At 40.7% G+C, this 14,586-nt stretch overlaps 2 protein-coding genes and 3 non-coding genes across 8 annotated transcripts in view; 1 reads left to right on the forward strand and 4 right to left on the reverse strand.

Annotated features, from left to right (window-relative positions):
- Positions 1-769: 769 nt before the first annotated feature.
- On the reverse strand, positions 770-852 carry TRNAL-CAG (transfer RNA leucine (anticodon CAG)). Its single transcript has one exon. It is a non-coding gene; the product is annotated as a tRNA-Leu (tRNA).
- Positions 853-5,436: 4,584 nt separating this feature from the next.
- TRNAL-CAG (transfer RNA leucine (anticodon CAG)) lies at positions 5,437-5,519 on the reverse strand. Its single transcript has one exon. It is a non-coding gene; the product is annotated as a tRNA-Leu (tRNA).
- A 2,197-nt stretch (positions 5,520-7,716) lies between these two features.
- Positions 7,717-7,799, reverse strand: TRNAL-CAG (transfer RNA leucine (anticodon CAG)). Its single transcript has one exon. It is a non-coding gene; the product is annotated as a tRNA-Leu (tRNA).
- Positions 7,800-7,883: 84 nt separating this feature from the next.
- On the reverse strand, positions 7,884-8,945 carry LOC108613471 (uncharacterized). Its single transcript, XM_018006954.2, has one exon. The coding sequence runs from the start codon at positions 8,836-8,838 to the stop codon at positions 7,981-7,983; it is 858 nt and encodes a 285-aa protein (XP_017862443.1). The 5' UTR covers positions 8,839-8,945; the 3' UTR covers positions 7,884-7,980.
- Positions 8,946-10,825: 1,880 nt separating this feature from the next.
- Positions 10,826-14,586, forward strand: part of Sarm (sterile alpha and armadillo motif) — a 39,862-nt gene continuing 36,101 nt past the window's right edge. Inside the window, exons 1-2 of one of the 4 annotated variants that reach the window (XM_089468014.1) lie at positions 10,826-11,620; positions 11,677-11,822. In XM_089468014.1, coding sequence (XP_089324140.1) covers positions 11,053-11,620; positions 11,677-11,822 — 714 coding nt within the window. In that variant the 5' untranslated portion in view covers positions 10,826-11,052. Of the gene's footprint in view, positions 11,621-11,676; positions 11,823-13,976; positions 14,482-14,586 lie in introns of those variants that run through there. The other 3 variants (XM_089468009.1, XM_089468010.1, XM_089468011.1) reach the window with 3 other exon arrangements.

Consider the following 14,586-nt stretch of genomic DNA (forward strand, 5'->3'; position numbering starts at 1 on the left):
ACAATTTTTGCGGCTTGTCAATTGTTCGGCAGCCTCTTTATGACCAGCCTCAATGCTTCGCGCCTTGTGGACCGTTAAACAACTTTAATAGTTGGCGGGGCTTTTTTTTATGGATGCCAGATAATATAGTCGTAAATTGTGCTATTAAAAAACATGTTGGAATTTGCGCCGACTAATTCGCAGTTCTAAGCGGCTGATTGCATTTTACGATCATAATTACAAATAGGGCTTTAAGTCGTTTTTTCAGCCATCCCATTGCCTAACCCATTATACACGAGAAACAATTGTCAGAAACATACAAGCAAATAACAAATCTACAAAAAATGGCATGAACTGCATTTCAGTTCAGTCAGCGTTTCTCTAGTTTGATTGAATGAATGATGTGTTGCCGACTTGAAAGTGTTTGCCATTGACGGCGTCTCGCGGCGATGCCAGACGATGATAATAATCATCAGCTAGCTGGCTGGCTGCCTGCCTGGCTTTGAGTGTGTGTGGTCTTTTAACTGTTAGCCAGTCAGTCAGTCATCCAACGAGTACTGCTCGAAGGCAAAACGTTTGCCACAGCCCGCTGATTATGTGATTAGAATATTGACAATTAAGCGCACATAAATTGATTTACTTGTAATTTTTAATGGCCTCTTATGAGTCCAATTGAAACAAGTGCTGCACATTGTACACAGAGTACACGGCACTTAGATACAAATGATAAACTACTTTGAATATACTTTTTTTAAATGAATAAAATTAAAAATATGAGAAAAAGAATTCTTGTCAGAAGTGGGATTCGAACCCACGCCTACAGAGTAGACTGCGACCTGAACGCAGCGCCTTAGACCACTCGGCCATCCTGACTATGCTCATGCTGGTGCGCAGGAACCAATCGCATTCTGTGCGACTGGCGGCCATTGTCAGTGGCTCGACGCTGGTTTCATGGCTTCTTTATTTTTAGATTTCTAGCGTATTACACGTGCGTGTGTGCTTTTGTGTATGTGTGGGTATGTGAGTGTAATTGCTGACCAATCAGGGTTGGCTCTTTGAACTTGGGCTGCCTACGCAAAGCGAATGAAAAATTGCATGTGGCGCCCGGAGGCAAAGACAAATTGCACTCGTTGAGTCGCGTCATCGAAAGGTGTGTACACACTGGCTACGTGCAACAAAATGCAACAGTAATTATATTTCGAGCGTGATAAATGCGGCGATGCAATTGATAACAACAACGACTACGAAAATAATAATAATAATAATAATGAAAAGTAACTTCAGCCGAAATCAGGTCAGAGGCATTCATCACAATGAATAAGTTCGCCGATTGGCAACTGTCACATTTTATATTTATTTTCATTTATTATGCAACCACCCACTGCTGCTGTGGAAACTGTTGTCGCCGCTATTGCCGTCGCCGTCGCCGTTGCCGTGTTGCATATGCAATGAGTTATGCAAAATAATTAAGTTATAAGAAAATGTCAACGCTGGCCAGTGGCCAATGGCTAATGTTTTTCGCGCGCCCTGGCCAATGCTGCTGACATTTCACACGCAGCTGCTGCAACGGCGGCGACTTGTTGTTGCTGCCACTTGTTGCTAGTACCGGTCGCACGCACTTTCAATGCATTTCAATTAGCTTCGACTGTGCTGCTGCTGCTGCTCCACTTTGACTTTGAGCGTCGAGCTGGGGGCCACGAGTGATATTTTCATTTTTATAGCTTGATTGTAGACATTTGATAGGCATTTATATATGTTAATCAGTTGGCTGACCTGACAGCTAAAGTTAATTAAAGTTTACGCATTCAGAAACCATAAATTCAATGCTTGCCAAGTAACTATCTACTCCACTGAGCCCAACTCTACTCTACAATTCATAATATCCATTAATTCGCATGATTACTTTGCAGAGCCATCATGTTATGTCCACAGACAAACATACATGTGTATGCATGTGTATGAGCATAAATTCATTGTGATTAATGGTAGACAAAGTTCTTAGACAACTGACCCATTTCCTATGCCTTTGTGGCATCGTCTAATAGAGCGCAATAGCAAAAGCAAAAGCAGTTGAAATAAAATTAGCAAATTGCCCGAATGTCAATCAAAAGTCATCAATCAAAATTTATGCTACTGTCAGCTTGACACAATATGTATATAAAAAGCATAAATATTATACACACATAAAAAGCGCAACGGGGCGCGGCAGCTGCAGTTGCAGTGGCAGTGGCAGTAACTGCTGCATGCCCCACTTCCAATTGCAGCAGGCATCAGGCACCAGGCATCAGGCACCAGGCACCAGGCAGTAGCAGTGGGTGCAGCCAAACACGGCAGCTGCTGCTTGTAAATTAGCATTACAATGGCCAGTTAACTGGGTCAACAACCATAACAATAACAATTGTACAATATGTTAACGGCAAAAGTTCTTAAACATCAGCATTCAAAGAAGACATTGAAGGGCTTTCAAGCACTTTTCTGGCTAACTTGCAAAGTTGTTTAACTCTTTGATAACTTGGCTCAAGACAATGTATCAAGATGCACTCTGAGAGAATCTTCGATTGGCTTGAGAGTTGAGGAGTCAAAGAAGTTGTTGCTGTACGTTTACCATGTGAGAAAATGTGCCAAGTGGAGCATGGTATAATCGTAATTGAATTTATCATTCATAACTCTTAAACTGACAGAAAATCATGTGTTTTTTTTTTTTTTTGCTCTCATTAATAAGATTTATTTATTTTTACTATACACAATTTTAACATCTTCCCCCCTTACTTTACTCTTGCAAAACTTAACCAAGATCCGAATTTAATGCATATTTATTACTAATAAACAATATATTCGAAACTCACAGATCTCTTATCTAATCATAGCATCGCTTATTTGTTGAATATTTGCAATGATTTATGAGTTATTCGCTCAGTCAGCACCCGCCTAACAGTCAAAGAGCAAAAGTGAACAGACTCTTTCAAGTTCAAAGTTTGGAATAGTAGCCAAAAGCAGACCTAAAGCTGGCAGACAAACAATTAAAAGAGCACTTTTAGTTCTGGGAGCATTAATCAATTGCTTTGGAGCTATGTATATATAGTATATGCAGACTCGCATAAACAGATATACAGACTATAAATATTCTAAGTTGGTTTTCTCTTAGCGCACAGTCGCGACATTTTATACCAAATTTGAGCAAACTTAATTAACAGGTTTCATTGTTCCAGCTGTTTTGCTTGTTCTGTGCTCTTTTCATAACAGACACACTCACACACACTCACCATCTGGGCGATTATGGGGGCGTATACGTAATGTTTAAGCGCGAGCTCTCGGGCACAAAGAAAGCGAGCTGAAATCAATTTGAAAACATGTTTAAACGGTTGTTTTTGCTTTTGGTTTTGTTTTGCCTTGGTTTTGCCGCTTGGCTAATAGAAATTTAATTAGCCATGCAGTTTAGCATTTTTTCTTCTTCTTCTCATTCTCCTGACACTTTTTTCGCTGTTTATTTTTTTTGTTGATTGTAGTTTTGTTTATGGTTTTTGCGCTTTGAAAGTTCGCACTGCACGTGCAGTCAAAGCTTTGACATATGAGCGCCGTTTATGTATGTGTGAGTGTGTGTGCGTCTGTGAGTGCTGCCCACGCATGCGAGATTGACGCTGCCTTTATGTCAGTGTATCAGTGTATTGGTGTGTGAAGTGAAGAAGCCAAGACAAATAAAAAGACACGAAATAAAAACAAAACTTTATGGCGCACCACACAGCAAGCAAATGCTGTTTACACGCTCTCACGCGCCCCCTCTCTTTTGCTCTTCCTCTCTCACTCATGTACGTATGTGTGCTGTGCTTGCGCTCTCTCTTTCTGTGGCGATCATTACATGGTGTCGAGCTCTGAGAAGGTGATACAAAGCGCAGATAGTAACGTCACAGTTGCGTGTGTGTGCCTGGAAACGCGCTACACACGCTCAAAAGCTGCCTGCTGTGACGTCACCAGCGAGTGAGAGAGCGCGAGAGTAAGAGTGACTGAGGCTCACTGCTCTGCAGAATCTGCACTCTCTGTGACGCTTTGCCATCGGCTTACTTTGAGGTTGTTTGCTGCTTGCTTTGCTTCTGCTGCCGCTGCAGTCAACAGCGCAAAGCGCAACGCGACGGTTCGAAAATTGTTTTAACGGAAAATTACAGCTGTGTTCAGTCAGCTACGTGCTGTATTATTGTGTTGCAGCGCTTGAGCGTCTTATCGCTGCTAAACTATAGCAAATTGCTAGTGAATCCTCCAGTAGTCGTAGTTAAGCCAGTCAAGTGTTTCCGCAGCCGTCGTGCCTGTTGTCGCCACACTTGCCAAAGCGCATTTCCTATATATTTTGTTGCGTGCTTTGCAATTACGAAATCTTACGTTCAAATTTTATGTGTGCTCCATGTGGCTATAAATACAACAACGCCAGCGCCAAAATAAATTGTACGGAACATTCGGTCGGTCGGTCGGTCGGTCGCCTGGTCAAAAGAAGCAAAAAAAAAAAACAAAAATAACACACACTGAAATAACAAAACTACAAGAGAAACTGACGGGTTGATTGACTTGCAGGAATTTGAGACACCAACGAACGCCGACGCCAACCAAAAGCCCAACAGCTAACGTCGTCAGCATCCAAGATCCAACATCCCATATCCACATCCACATAGCCTCGCCTTCAGCGGCAACTAACCGCAGCTTCCGTTGCTTATCTGCCGCACGAGATTCTGACGGAACGGACCGCTTGCCCGAACCCCCCCACTCCATTGGGATGGGCAGGCGCATGAGTTGCGTTTTCTGTAAGTTGCACATTGAGTTTATGATTATAGCGAGCGTATTCACGAATCCAATTCTCAAATATTTATAACACACACACACACATAGATGATAATATTCATAAATACAAAGCAAATGTAAATTGTATACAAGTTGGAGAAGCTGTCTGGCTTTTGTTTAATTGCAAATCAATAGGATGCGCATAAAAATCAACATAAAACTTCTGGCGTGAATAAGGGCAGACAGATCTGAGGCATTGATAAATGAGTGAGCATAAATAAAAAGCGTAATTAAATTGTTAAACACGGCAGCCAAAAACAGCTACTAATTGATTTTGGCACTTTAAATGGCTTTGCGAAAACAAAGTTTAGTTCAATAAAAAAAAGTAACAAAAACAACTGTGCAGACGACAGGCAATGCGCATTAATGAATGATTCCAGCAGTGCTGTGGTGTTATGGTGGTGCTAGCTGCTGTTTTCCATCAGCCATACAGATGACACCCACTCACAATCAGAAATAAAAGCGAAAACAAACCACAGAAAGACATATGCGAACAAATTTGCTTTTAGGTAAAATGCTTTGCATATATATGATAAATAACATAATTTAAAACTTTTCATAACTAAAGGTAAATTAAAAAAAAAAAGATGTTTATAAAAAAAATAATCTTCAAAATAGTAAAAGAAAAAATCTTGTCAGAAGTGGGATTCGAACCCACGCCTACAGAGTAGACTGCGACCTGAACGCAGCGCCTTAGACCACTCGGCCATCCTGACTGTTGGCATGAGTCGAGCTAAAGCTGATTTCATACTGCTCGAGTGTGCGCTGTTAATGCGCACTGTTAGCTGTACAGTGCTATAAATAGCTATATGGGAACTCTTTCTGTTTAATTTTCTCTCAGCTGTTAATTTATTGGCATTTTAAATAGTTCAGAGACTGTTAAGCCATTCGCTAGGCTGGTTACATTTATTAAATATATGATTTAAATACAGTTTTATGGGAAAATAATTGCAAATTAAACTGATTCGATCTGCTTTTTGTGAACAAAAATAAATAAACACAAAAGCCGACAAAGTATTGACGGCGTTTTATATTTTGCTGTAGATAAATCTTATCGCCGAGTTATATTTGTGGGCTGGGCCCGGAGACAAACGCATTAAGTCAGCAAAAAAACAAAAACAACGACAAAATAACAAGCTAAAGAGCTGAGATTTGTCATTAAAGAACATTAACCTTTATTGTAAACTTTCGCCTACTAAGCCTGTCGAACTTCGAAATTTCGGGACCAGTCTCAGAAATTGGGTTAACCCGCATTCTTGTACCTAAATCTTACAGGCGTTTCCATTTCTCTTTACAATCCTCTCTCATTAAAGGCGGCGGCAGCTTTTGTTGTTCCCTTTTTGTTTTTAAATACATAAACAAGCATATATGTATATGAATATTATTTATGATAGATATGTATATATCCACGACTGTAGAGGCCTTTGCTCTTCTCAAAGATGTTTAAACGGATTCCTTGACATTTTCATTTGATTTATGTGTAGAAAAGTTCATTCGTTCAGTTGGTATTTTTGTCACTTATGCATAAATTATAATTGGATCACATTCAATTTCAGTTCCGACTGGCGATACGTATATATAACTGTAAATATGTCTGTATATATATACCCGTTGCAGCTGCGGCTGTAACTGAAGAATAGCAGCGCATTGTTTATAAGATTTGAAAAGAAAAACGCTTTGACTTAATGCCGACAACTATTTTATTTAGCTATTTATAGATGTTCATCTACTTACATATAAATATGTATGTATATATGTCTGTATATGCGTAGGTATGTCTATGCATGCGCATTTCAAGCTAATTGTTTGTTTATCTAAGGGAAAAAACCAAATGGCATGAAATGTTTTGACATGCCGCGAATAATTTTCCGCATTACCATTGAACTTTTGGCTCAATCGAAGATTTTGAATAGCATACAAACTAAAATTTGATTCATTTGCAATATTTTACTATCAGTACTTTATATATAAAGAGAGAGCGAGATAGGGAGAGAGATGTTCAACTCATGCGTCTTGTGTGCTTGATAAGTACGATTCATAATTATATAGCAATTTTTTTTTATAGGTCAACAGTTTTGAGATCTAACAACGCAATTTTCCCAACAAAATTTGTACTATTCTCAAATATTAATATAGGAAATATAAAACTGACACAATTATCTCAATATATGTACATATATGTATGTATCAAGCGAAGTATTGAAAGGAATGAAGAAAAAAAGTTGCATTTGTTTATAAACAAAGCGTGGCGATATGCCAGTTGACATAGTTGAGACTCAATTTCAGGGCACGAGCTCAATGCCATTTTCGTTGGGTCAGTTCTGCTGTCAACATATACCTACACACATATATACATATATATATGTATATATATGTACCATATTATTTTGCAGAGTTTGATTTTTTTTTACAACGCGCAAAGCAACTGCGTCAACAGAATCAAAGCATTTGGTGTACAAGGTCTGCACTGTTTTTTTATGTTATCGATAATATTTTTATCTAGGCTGCTTAAAAAACAGGTGAAAAATGCTATAAATAAATATAACAAATATTTATATACCATTTTAATTGTAGTTGCCTCAGCCCACACGTGTGCCGTATTATATCACTTTTTCACATAGAGTTCGCTAGAAGTACCATAAAGCCCCTGCCAAGCACGTCGAATGCATTTTAATGCGATGTCAATGACAATTTTCCTCTATTAGACGTTCGCAACTTAAATAAATATAAGATAAGATTTCTATGGCTTTAATAGCCTTAGTTAAGTGCTTGTTTTTTTTTTTATGGCAGGTTATTCAACTGTTGTCCATGCCAATTGAAAAACATAGCCCACAAAATGCACATAAAATATAAAACAAAATTTAAAAGTACAGTTTAAATAATAAAAAATTTTTAAATCAACAAAAATAATCTTGTCAGAAGTGGGATTCGAACCCACGCCTACAGAGTAGACTGCGACCTGAACGCAGCGCCTTAGACCACTCGGCCATCCTGACTGTCGTCGGCTCGCTGGCAAAAGCAGCATATAAAGCAGCCGTGGCTACCACTGCTATCGGACAGTTGAACATTTCATTTCCATATCAATAAATATTTATTTATTTTTTTGCGAGTTTCTTTTTACGAACAATTTAAATCGTTAGCCGAAGGTTGACAAAATCAGTGTCCGACTGCCAATGCTTAGAGATCGTAGATGTGCAGCAGAGCTCTCAACAGTTCGAACAGAAATAAACGGGTGGTTGCACGATCTTTATAGGTCTTCAGGTGGGCCCGAATCACCTGCTCGAACAGGTCTAGACGCTCCATGGTGCAGAGGCGTAAGTTGACCAGAAACCGGGACTGCAGCAGATCCTTGGCCAAGTTGTGAAAGTCTTCAACAAACAGTTTCAGCACGGGATCCTCCTTGGCATTGGCCACGTCTCGATGTTTTTGAAAAATTTCGTTGATGTTACTCTGCTGGATGTTGCCCTGCATAATCTCGAGCCAGGCCAGCTGAACGTACGGATTGTGTATCTGTGACTGTCGCAGCACATTGGTCTCGCGTATAAATGGATAAGTGGTGTATATCTTGGACGTGGTCTCCGATTCGGAAAAGATTTTGAGTACGTTTTTGTTGATGGGATTGTCGCGACACAGAACAAACTTGAGCTTGAAACTGGTCAGCAGCGGGATCTCCGCCGATATCAGATTGGCCAACAGATCGCACATGAACTGGCTCAGGTGCTCCATTTTGGTATCCTCAATCACATTCATGTACAACACATAGTAGAACTGATGCATGACGCCACACAGGCAGCACAGGACGGTGCTGTACTTGAAGTTTAACGGATAGATATCGAAGCAGAGGAAGCACTCGTTGTCCACAGGATCCGGCCGGGCTCGCTTCATGATCTGTGCGGTGCGCTTCACATATTTGTTCATGATGTGTTTGCTCTCGAGCGGCTCGTTCTTAAACAGGGCATTGCAGCGCTCCTGATCCTCCGCCGTCAGTTCCATAAATGATTGAATATTTTTCAACTGAATACGTTCTGTAGCCATGGCTATAATTATCACATGCAGGCAATGTTCAGGCCAAAAATAAAGATAAATAAGTTCGATTAATACAAAGCACGAACAGCCTGCTATAATCTGAATTACTTGATGTACACATTTACATAGCAAAGGGTATTACTTACTTATGTACTCCGACTTCGAACTTGAACTTGACCCACAGCGCGAATCGTTGCTGATAAATGGCAAATGGCAATGGCAAATTGGCAACGAAATTGAATGGATTTGCGCTTAATCATTTATCAAGTGCCCAATTGACACGCCCCGTCAATATCCATAATTGCTAAACTGTGTGCCCAGCTAATCTCTGTGATTAATGTTTGCGTTTTGACTTCTATTTTGTTTTTCGTTTTATTTGAAGACTTAAATGTACCGGTTCTCAGACTTCTCAGCATTCTCGCGTTTCTCGCGTTTCTCGCTGCTCGCCTCATTTGCATAATTGCAATTTATTGTAAATCCGTGTGCAAATATGCCAGAAATTTTCAGCTAAGACGCTGTGTAAGGCAATGCTTGAGCCGCCAAAGGCCGACGGCTTTTCACAAATCACATTTCAGTTGCATATGCAAAAGATTTGCAAACTCATTAAATATCGTCCGTCTATCTAATGTGTATTCTGTATAATTCTGTGGGCCAAGTGTCGCACAGGCCATGTCTCTGTCACACTTGACAATCGACTCAGACACTATCCATCATCTGTGGCAATCGCTTGACATTCAATCAGTGCAGCCAGCTGACATCGTTGCTAATTAGATGTCAGTTCGCATCGATTGATTTCGTTACTATACGATGCAACTCTGATTGACAAGCAAAACTAATTGAATTGAATATCTAATTGAAACTCGAGAAAGTTGAAGAATTGAACTGGAAGGGTTATAGGAGAACTAGCTCTAAATTTGAAATGGACTGAGTAATTGATAGAGATGTGGCTGCATAGACGGCGAGAGGAAGTGGAAACTTAGAGAGAGAAGGAATGATCTTTCAAATAAATGTCTTCAATTTATAACGATCTATAATAGCAGAGAATGATCGACGTTGAAAACGCAAGGATAAATTCATAATGAGAGCTGATCGTTAGGTGAGGAAGAGTCAAGGTTTTTCATATATAAACCAAGTTATTCAATAATCTTGGCTGGCACACATTCTCTCTCACACACACTCGCACATTCCTTATGAGTTCCTACGATACCTTTAATTTCTAGATTTTTCGAGGTCAGTTGAGTCAGTTCTTTGTGATCGACCGACGCACTTTTACATATAAGCAGAGGCAATAAGATTCATTTACGATTCTCAGTATTTCTACAATTAAAACTAAAATGGTTTTCTCTCTCTCCCCCTCTCTATGTATGTATACATATATATTACAGATTAAACACGCCATTTAATGCCATATGGACTATTATGGCAGCTCCCACGCAAGTCACGAAAATTGAGCAACGCGACGCGATTTCTCAGTGCCAGAATCTGAGACATTATCTCTTCGTCTCTGTCTCCGTCTAACCCAAGCCATTCGCGTCCAAATTAAAGCCGACCACGTAAAGCTCAAGTTCAAACCGACGGCAATCGAAACAATAAAAGCTAAAGAACATTAAAATACCAGCAACCAAGTCAACAGCAACAATAAATTAAGCGTGTGCTAACAAAAACAACAAAGCCACACAGACAACAACAATAACAAATCAACAAAAAAGGTGTTGGCTGCATTTTGTTGTCGCCTTCGTTGGCTGCCACACAAAGTGGGTCAGACAGCGAGACAGTCGGACGGGCGGACAGTGGGACTCTGGCAGAGCCATCGAAGACGCCGCTGACAGCAAGGGGCACGTCCCAAGGCAGCATGCATCAATCGCTTGGTAACTTAAGAAAATTCGACAAATTGCGAGGCGAGCTGTAAGCGATTCGCGTATCTTGTTATTGTTTATCTACATACATATATTGTTTATACATAATTCAGTGATTTTGTTGTTATTGTTTGTGTAATTATGCAACGGCTGCAGTGGGGCGTTGAATGAAAAGCCCGCAGCAGTAATAACAATAACAACTCGTAAAACAATAATAATACAAATTCAACACGAATTCATTGATAAATACGAAAAATATCGCGCATACGCCGCGCTCTCCCGCAACAATCACTCGCGCTCTCTCGTGGTCGCGCTCTCTCGTGGTCGCGCTCTCTTACTGTTACTCTCGCTCGCGATCGTAAACAAAATGAACTCACCACAGCTTGTCAATACAGCTGCGCAAGCTCACCACAGCAACAGCAGCAACGCCAGCAGTGGCAGCAGCAACAACAACAACAGCCCAGCACAAACGGCGCCCGCAAATAAATTTGCGCCTGCACGTAGGCTAGCAGCGCGTCAGACTCTACGCCTGGCCATACCCAAGCAACAGGGTGATTCAGTTACACTGCCCCATGCCCAGACGAGCAACATTTATCGGCACTCGCCATCTCAGCTGCCGCCGGCGCCGCTGCTCAAGCGTCACACATCTGTGACGGCAGCTGGCAATTGCAGCAGTGGGAGCAATAACAGTTTTATTCCCAAATCCGCATCGCCGCTGGAGTCGCACAAGCTGCCAAATGTCACGCCCACTTGCACATCCAGCCCGCTGATATACAATGGGTCCGGTGGCAGTGGCAGCGCCTCCTCCATCGCCAGCAACTCAAATTTCCTGGGCGTACGTAAACCAAGTCTAACTCTAAACTCATCGGACATACGTAACAACAATGATTTGTTTGCCTTTGCCAAGGATATGTCGCCGGCATTGGAGCTGAGTGGTAAGTCCTGCTCTTATAAAATTTGTTGTCTCTCTATTAAGTCTGTTACTCCACAGATCACTCGCACTCACACTCTCACTCACCGATGTTCTCGGATATAAGCACTGCCATATCGCCAGCAAATAGCAATGGTTCTCCCACACATCATCAGCTGGGCAGACTCTTCAGCCTGAGTCCTTCCAGTATGAGAAGTTACGGAAATGTAAGTAGTAAATATAAGTTTATGTAGGCATAAGAAAAATAATGCGTGTAAGAGATTGTATATATGCATGAAAGAGTGGAAGTAGTAGCGTGTGTATAAGTAATTGTATATGGTATATTTGTATAAATACAAGTAACAGTGTAAGTCTAAGTAGGTGTAAAAATATTAGTAGAAGAGTAAACATGCAATGAATTATAGCTTAATTATAAGAGAGAAAGTTTTACTTCCTCATTTCAAACTTCCATTCCCACATGAGCCTCGCTCAGCTCACTTACAACTGTAATAAGTAAAACTCACCACGTCTAATGACTATTAATAGACGCTGCCCAAAGGTCAGTCAAAGTACATTCCCTTTGCTTACTCTTTTCGTTTGGCACGCACATTGCTTAATTTTGCATTTGACCTACAGCCCGAAAAAAGCTTTACACAAACACAAACAGAAGTCCAATCGTCATTTCGTCCCATATATTTAACCATTTATAAAGCTCACACCTCACGCGACTACACTAGAAAAGAGGCGCGGAGTTAAAGGCGACAGAGAGGATGATGAAGAGAGAGAGGAGGGAAAGGTGTGGCTGATGACACTCCCAGTTGAGTTCGTGAAACCGGCTGCCGAGGTAAATAGGCAGAAAATAGCGTCAACTTAATTAATAAATAATATTTAACACGTTTTAAATGGGAGAGGAGCACGGTAAAGAAACTTAAACAGAGAATCGGGAAGAGAAACGCCTAACGCTGAGCTTACCAGATTTGCTGCTGCCTGGGCAGTTATTAGTTGTTTATATATACATATATACACACATATACATATATAGATGTATACATTTTTGTATGTGTATATATATTTATTTAGCGTATGCAAACGTTATGGCTAAATGAATAATCGGCATTCGTTAGACTTGGATTTTGATTTTTTAGTATGGCTCGTGCGTCGCTGTCATAGCCGCCCCGGTGTGCCCTACACTTTGGGGTGCTATTGATTCTACAGATGCACCTGCACTTCATATATAGATTAGTGTTCGAGTGTGAATCACTCAACAGCGTGAGTGTACCTTAGACTCTAGATTACAAATAATTACTGATAATACATACAAGACGGCAACATTTTAATTAAAAGTCATACCCATGATGACCCATATACGAAGCGTATAAAACGAATTTGATAATAGGAAATACGGATAGGTAGCACTGCATTAGCCTAGATAACTAGAATTATCATATAAAAGATCTTAATGGACTTGCCATAGATATTGGTAATACGAATACTTTTACAATTAAGTGTACTATATAATTGTCTTGGATCTCCTCTTTCGTTTGCCAGAAAGGAGAGTTAAGGACTTTCCATGGATATTGCTCACTCTTATATTTACATATCTTTACTCTTAGACTCTGCACTGTAGAGCATTCGGTATTCGTTCTAGCCTTTTCACTAATAAGCTTTTTAACACCTTGTTGTGTGTTGTTTTTGTGTTCTTTGAAAACTATTTGACAAGCTCTTCAGCTGAGGCGAAACGTGAGCGTGAGTGACTCTTGCCGTTTTGGCCAAAGCTAGGCGTGTTGTGTATAGCCACAGGTATCTACAGGTAGTACCCATGCATAGAGTATATAGCCAGCTCTGGGCATATTAATGCGCTGGCTAGCTGGCTAGCTGGGTAGATGGCTAGCTGGCTAGAGAGGTATACGAGGTGTACGAGCTTCAACCGGTATAGAGCAAGTAAGAGGAAAAAAATCGATTAGTACGCGAACAAATGTTCGGGCAAAAGGAAGTTTTCGCTGTTGAAACACAAACAAAGTTGCGCTGTCGCTGTCGATGACGCCGAGTCTTATATACTATATAAATATATATATATTTATTTTGTTTTCTTTTTGGGCATTATAAAGCGCACATACCATACAAATAAACAAACATACACACTGATATAAACACACACATGCACAGACAAAGAGAGACAGAGAGAGACGTTTTTGTGTAGCATATTGTGGTTTTTGAAAGAATTCCATTTTCAGTATTTGCCGAATTGAGATGCGCGCCGGTTGCCTCTGTTCAGTATAAATATATATATATATATGTGTGTGTGTGTGCTTATATATACATACATATTGGTATAATCGTATCAATGTAACGCTATTCACTATTCAGCTAATTCTATGTGTCGATTCTCTGCGCTTTGTTGAGCTTATCAGTCGATTCGTTGTGCCGGTATAAGCCTGTAGCATGGGCAACCGTTTGAGTGGTTTGTGGTGTAAAAAGACAGCAACATTACATATCAACAACGAAACCAAACAACAGCAACAACAACAACAACAACGGCAACAAAGTGAAATAGCTGGTGATAATAACATAGCTAAGAACAACAAATCAAATCGAAAGAAATCGAGTGGTGCTGCTGCTGGTGGTGTTGGCGGTGCAGGTGCAGGTGCAGGTGCTGGCACCTTTCGCTTTGGCAGCGCACGTCGCTTATCGCTAACTAGCTGCGTCTCCAAAGATAAAAAGCCAGCGCACAAGGCAACAACAAACTCCCAAATATCAACGGTTGAACAACAATATCAAGAGCTGCTGCAAAACAATTCAGCTTCACAGCCCGTCGACTCTCGGGCCGAGTCCAAGTCCGTTTCGACTGCCGCCATGAAGGTTAATGCTCAATTGCCCACTGTCAAGGTGAGTTCAACCACAATCCCAACCCGAATCGGCAACATGGCCAAGCATTGCCTCCCCCCACCCCCCTTGGCTAAATTTACAATTCGTTGCGCCCCAAAAGTACAT

The sequence above is a fragment of the Drosophila arizonae genome, chromosome 4 (assembly GCF_054131065.1).
Source record: "Drosophila arizonae isolate 15081-1271.41 chromosome 4, UAZ_ARI_1.0, whole genome shotgun sequence".
Taxonomy (NCBI): Eukaryota; Metazoa; Arthropoda; class Insecta; order Diptera; family Drosophilidae; genus Drosophila; species Drosophila arizonae.

Excerpts from the sequence above, each read along its gene's own strand:
- LOC108613471 (XM_018006954.2), bottom strand. The coding sequence starts at position 8,838 with ATGGCTACAGAACGTATTCAGTTGAAAAATATTCAATCATTTATGGAA.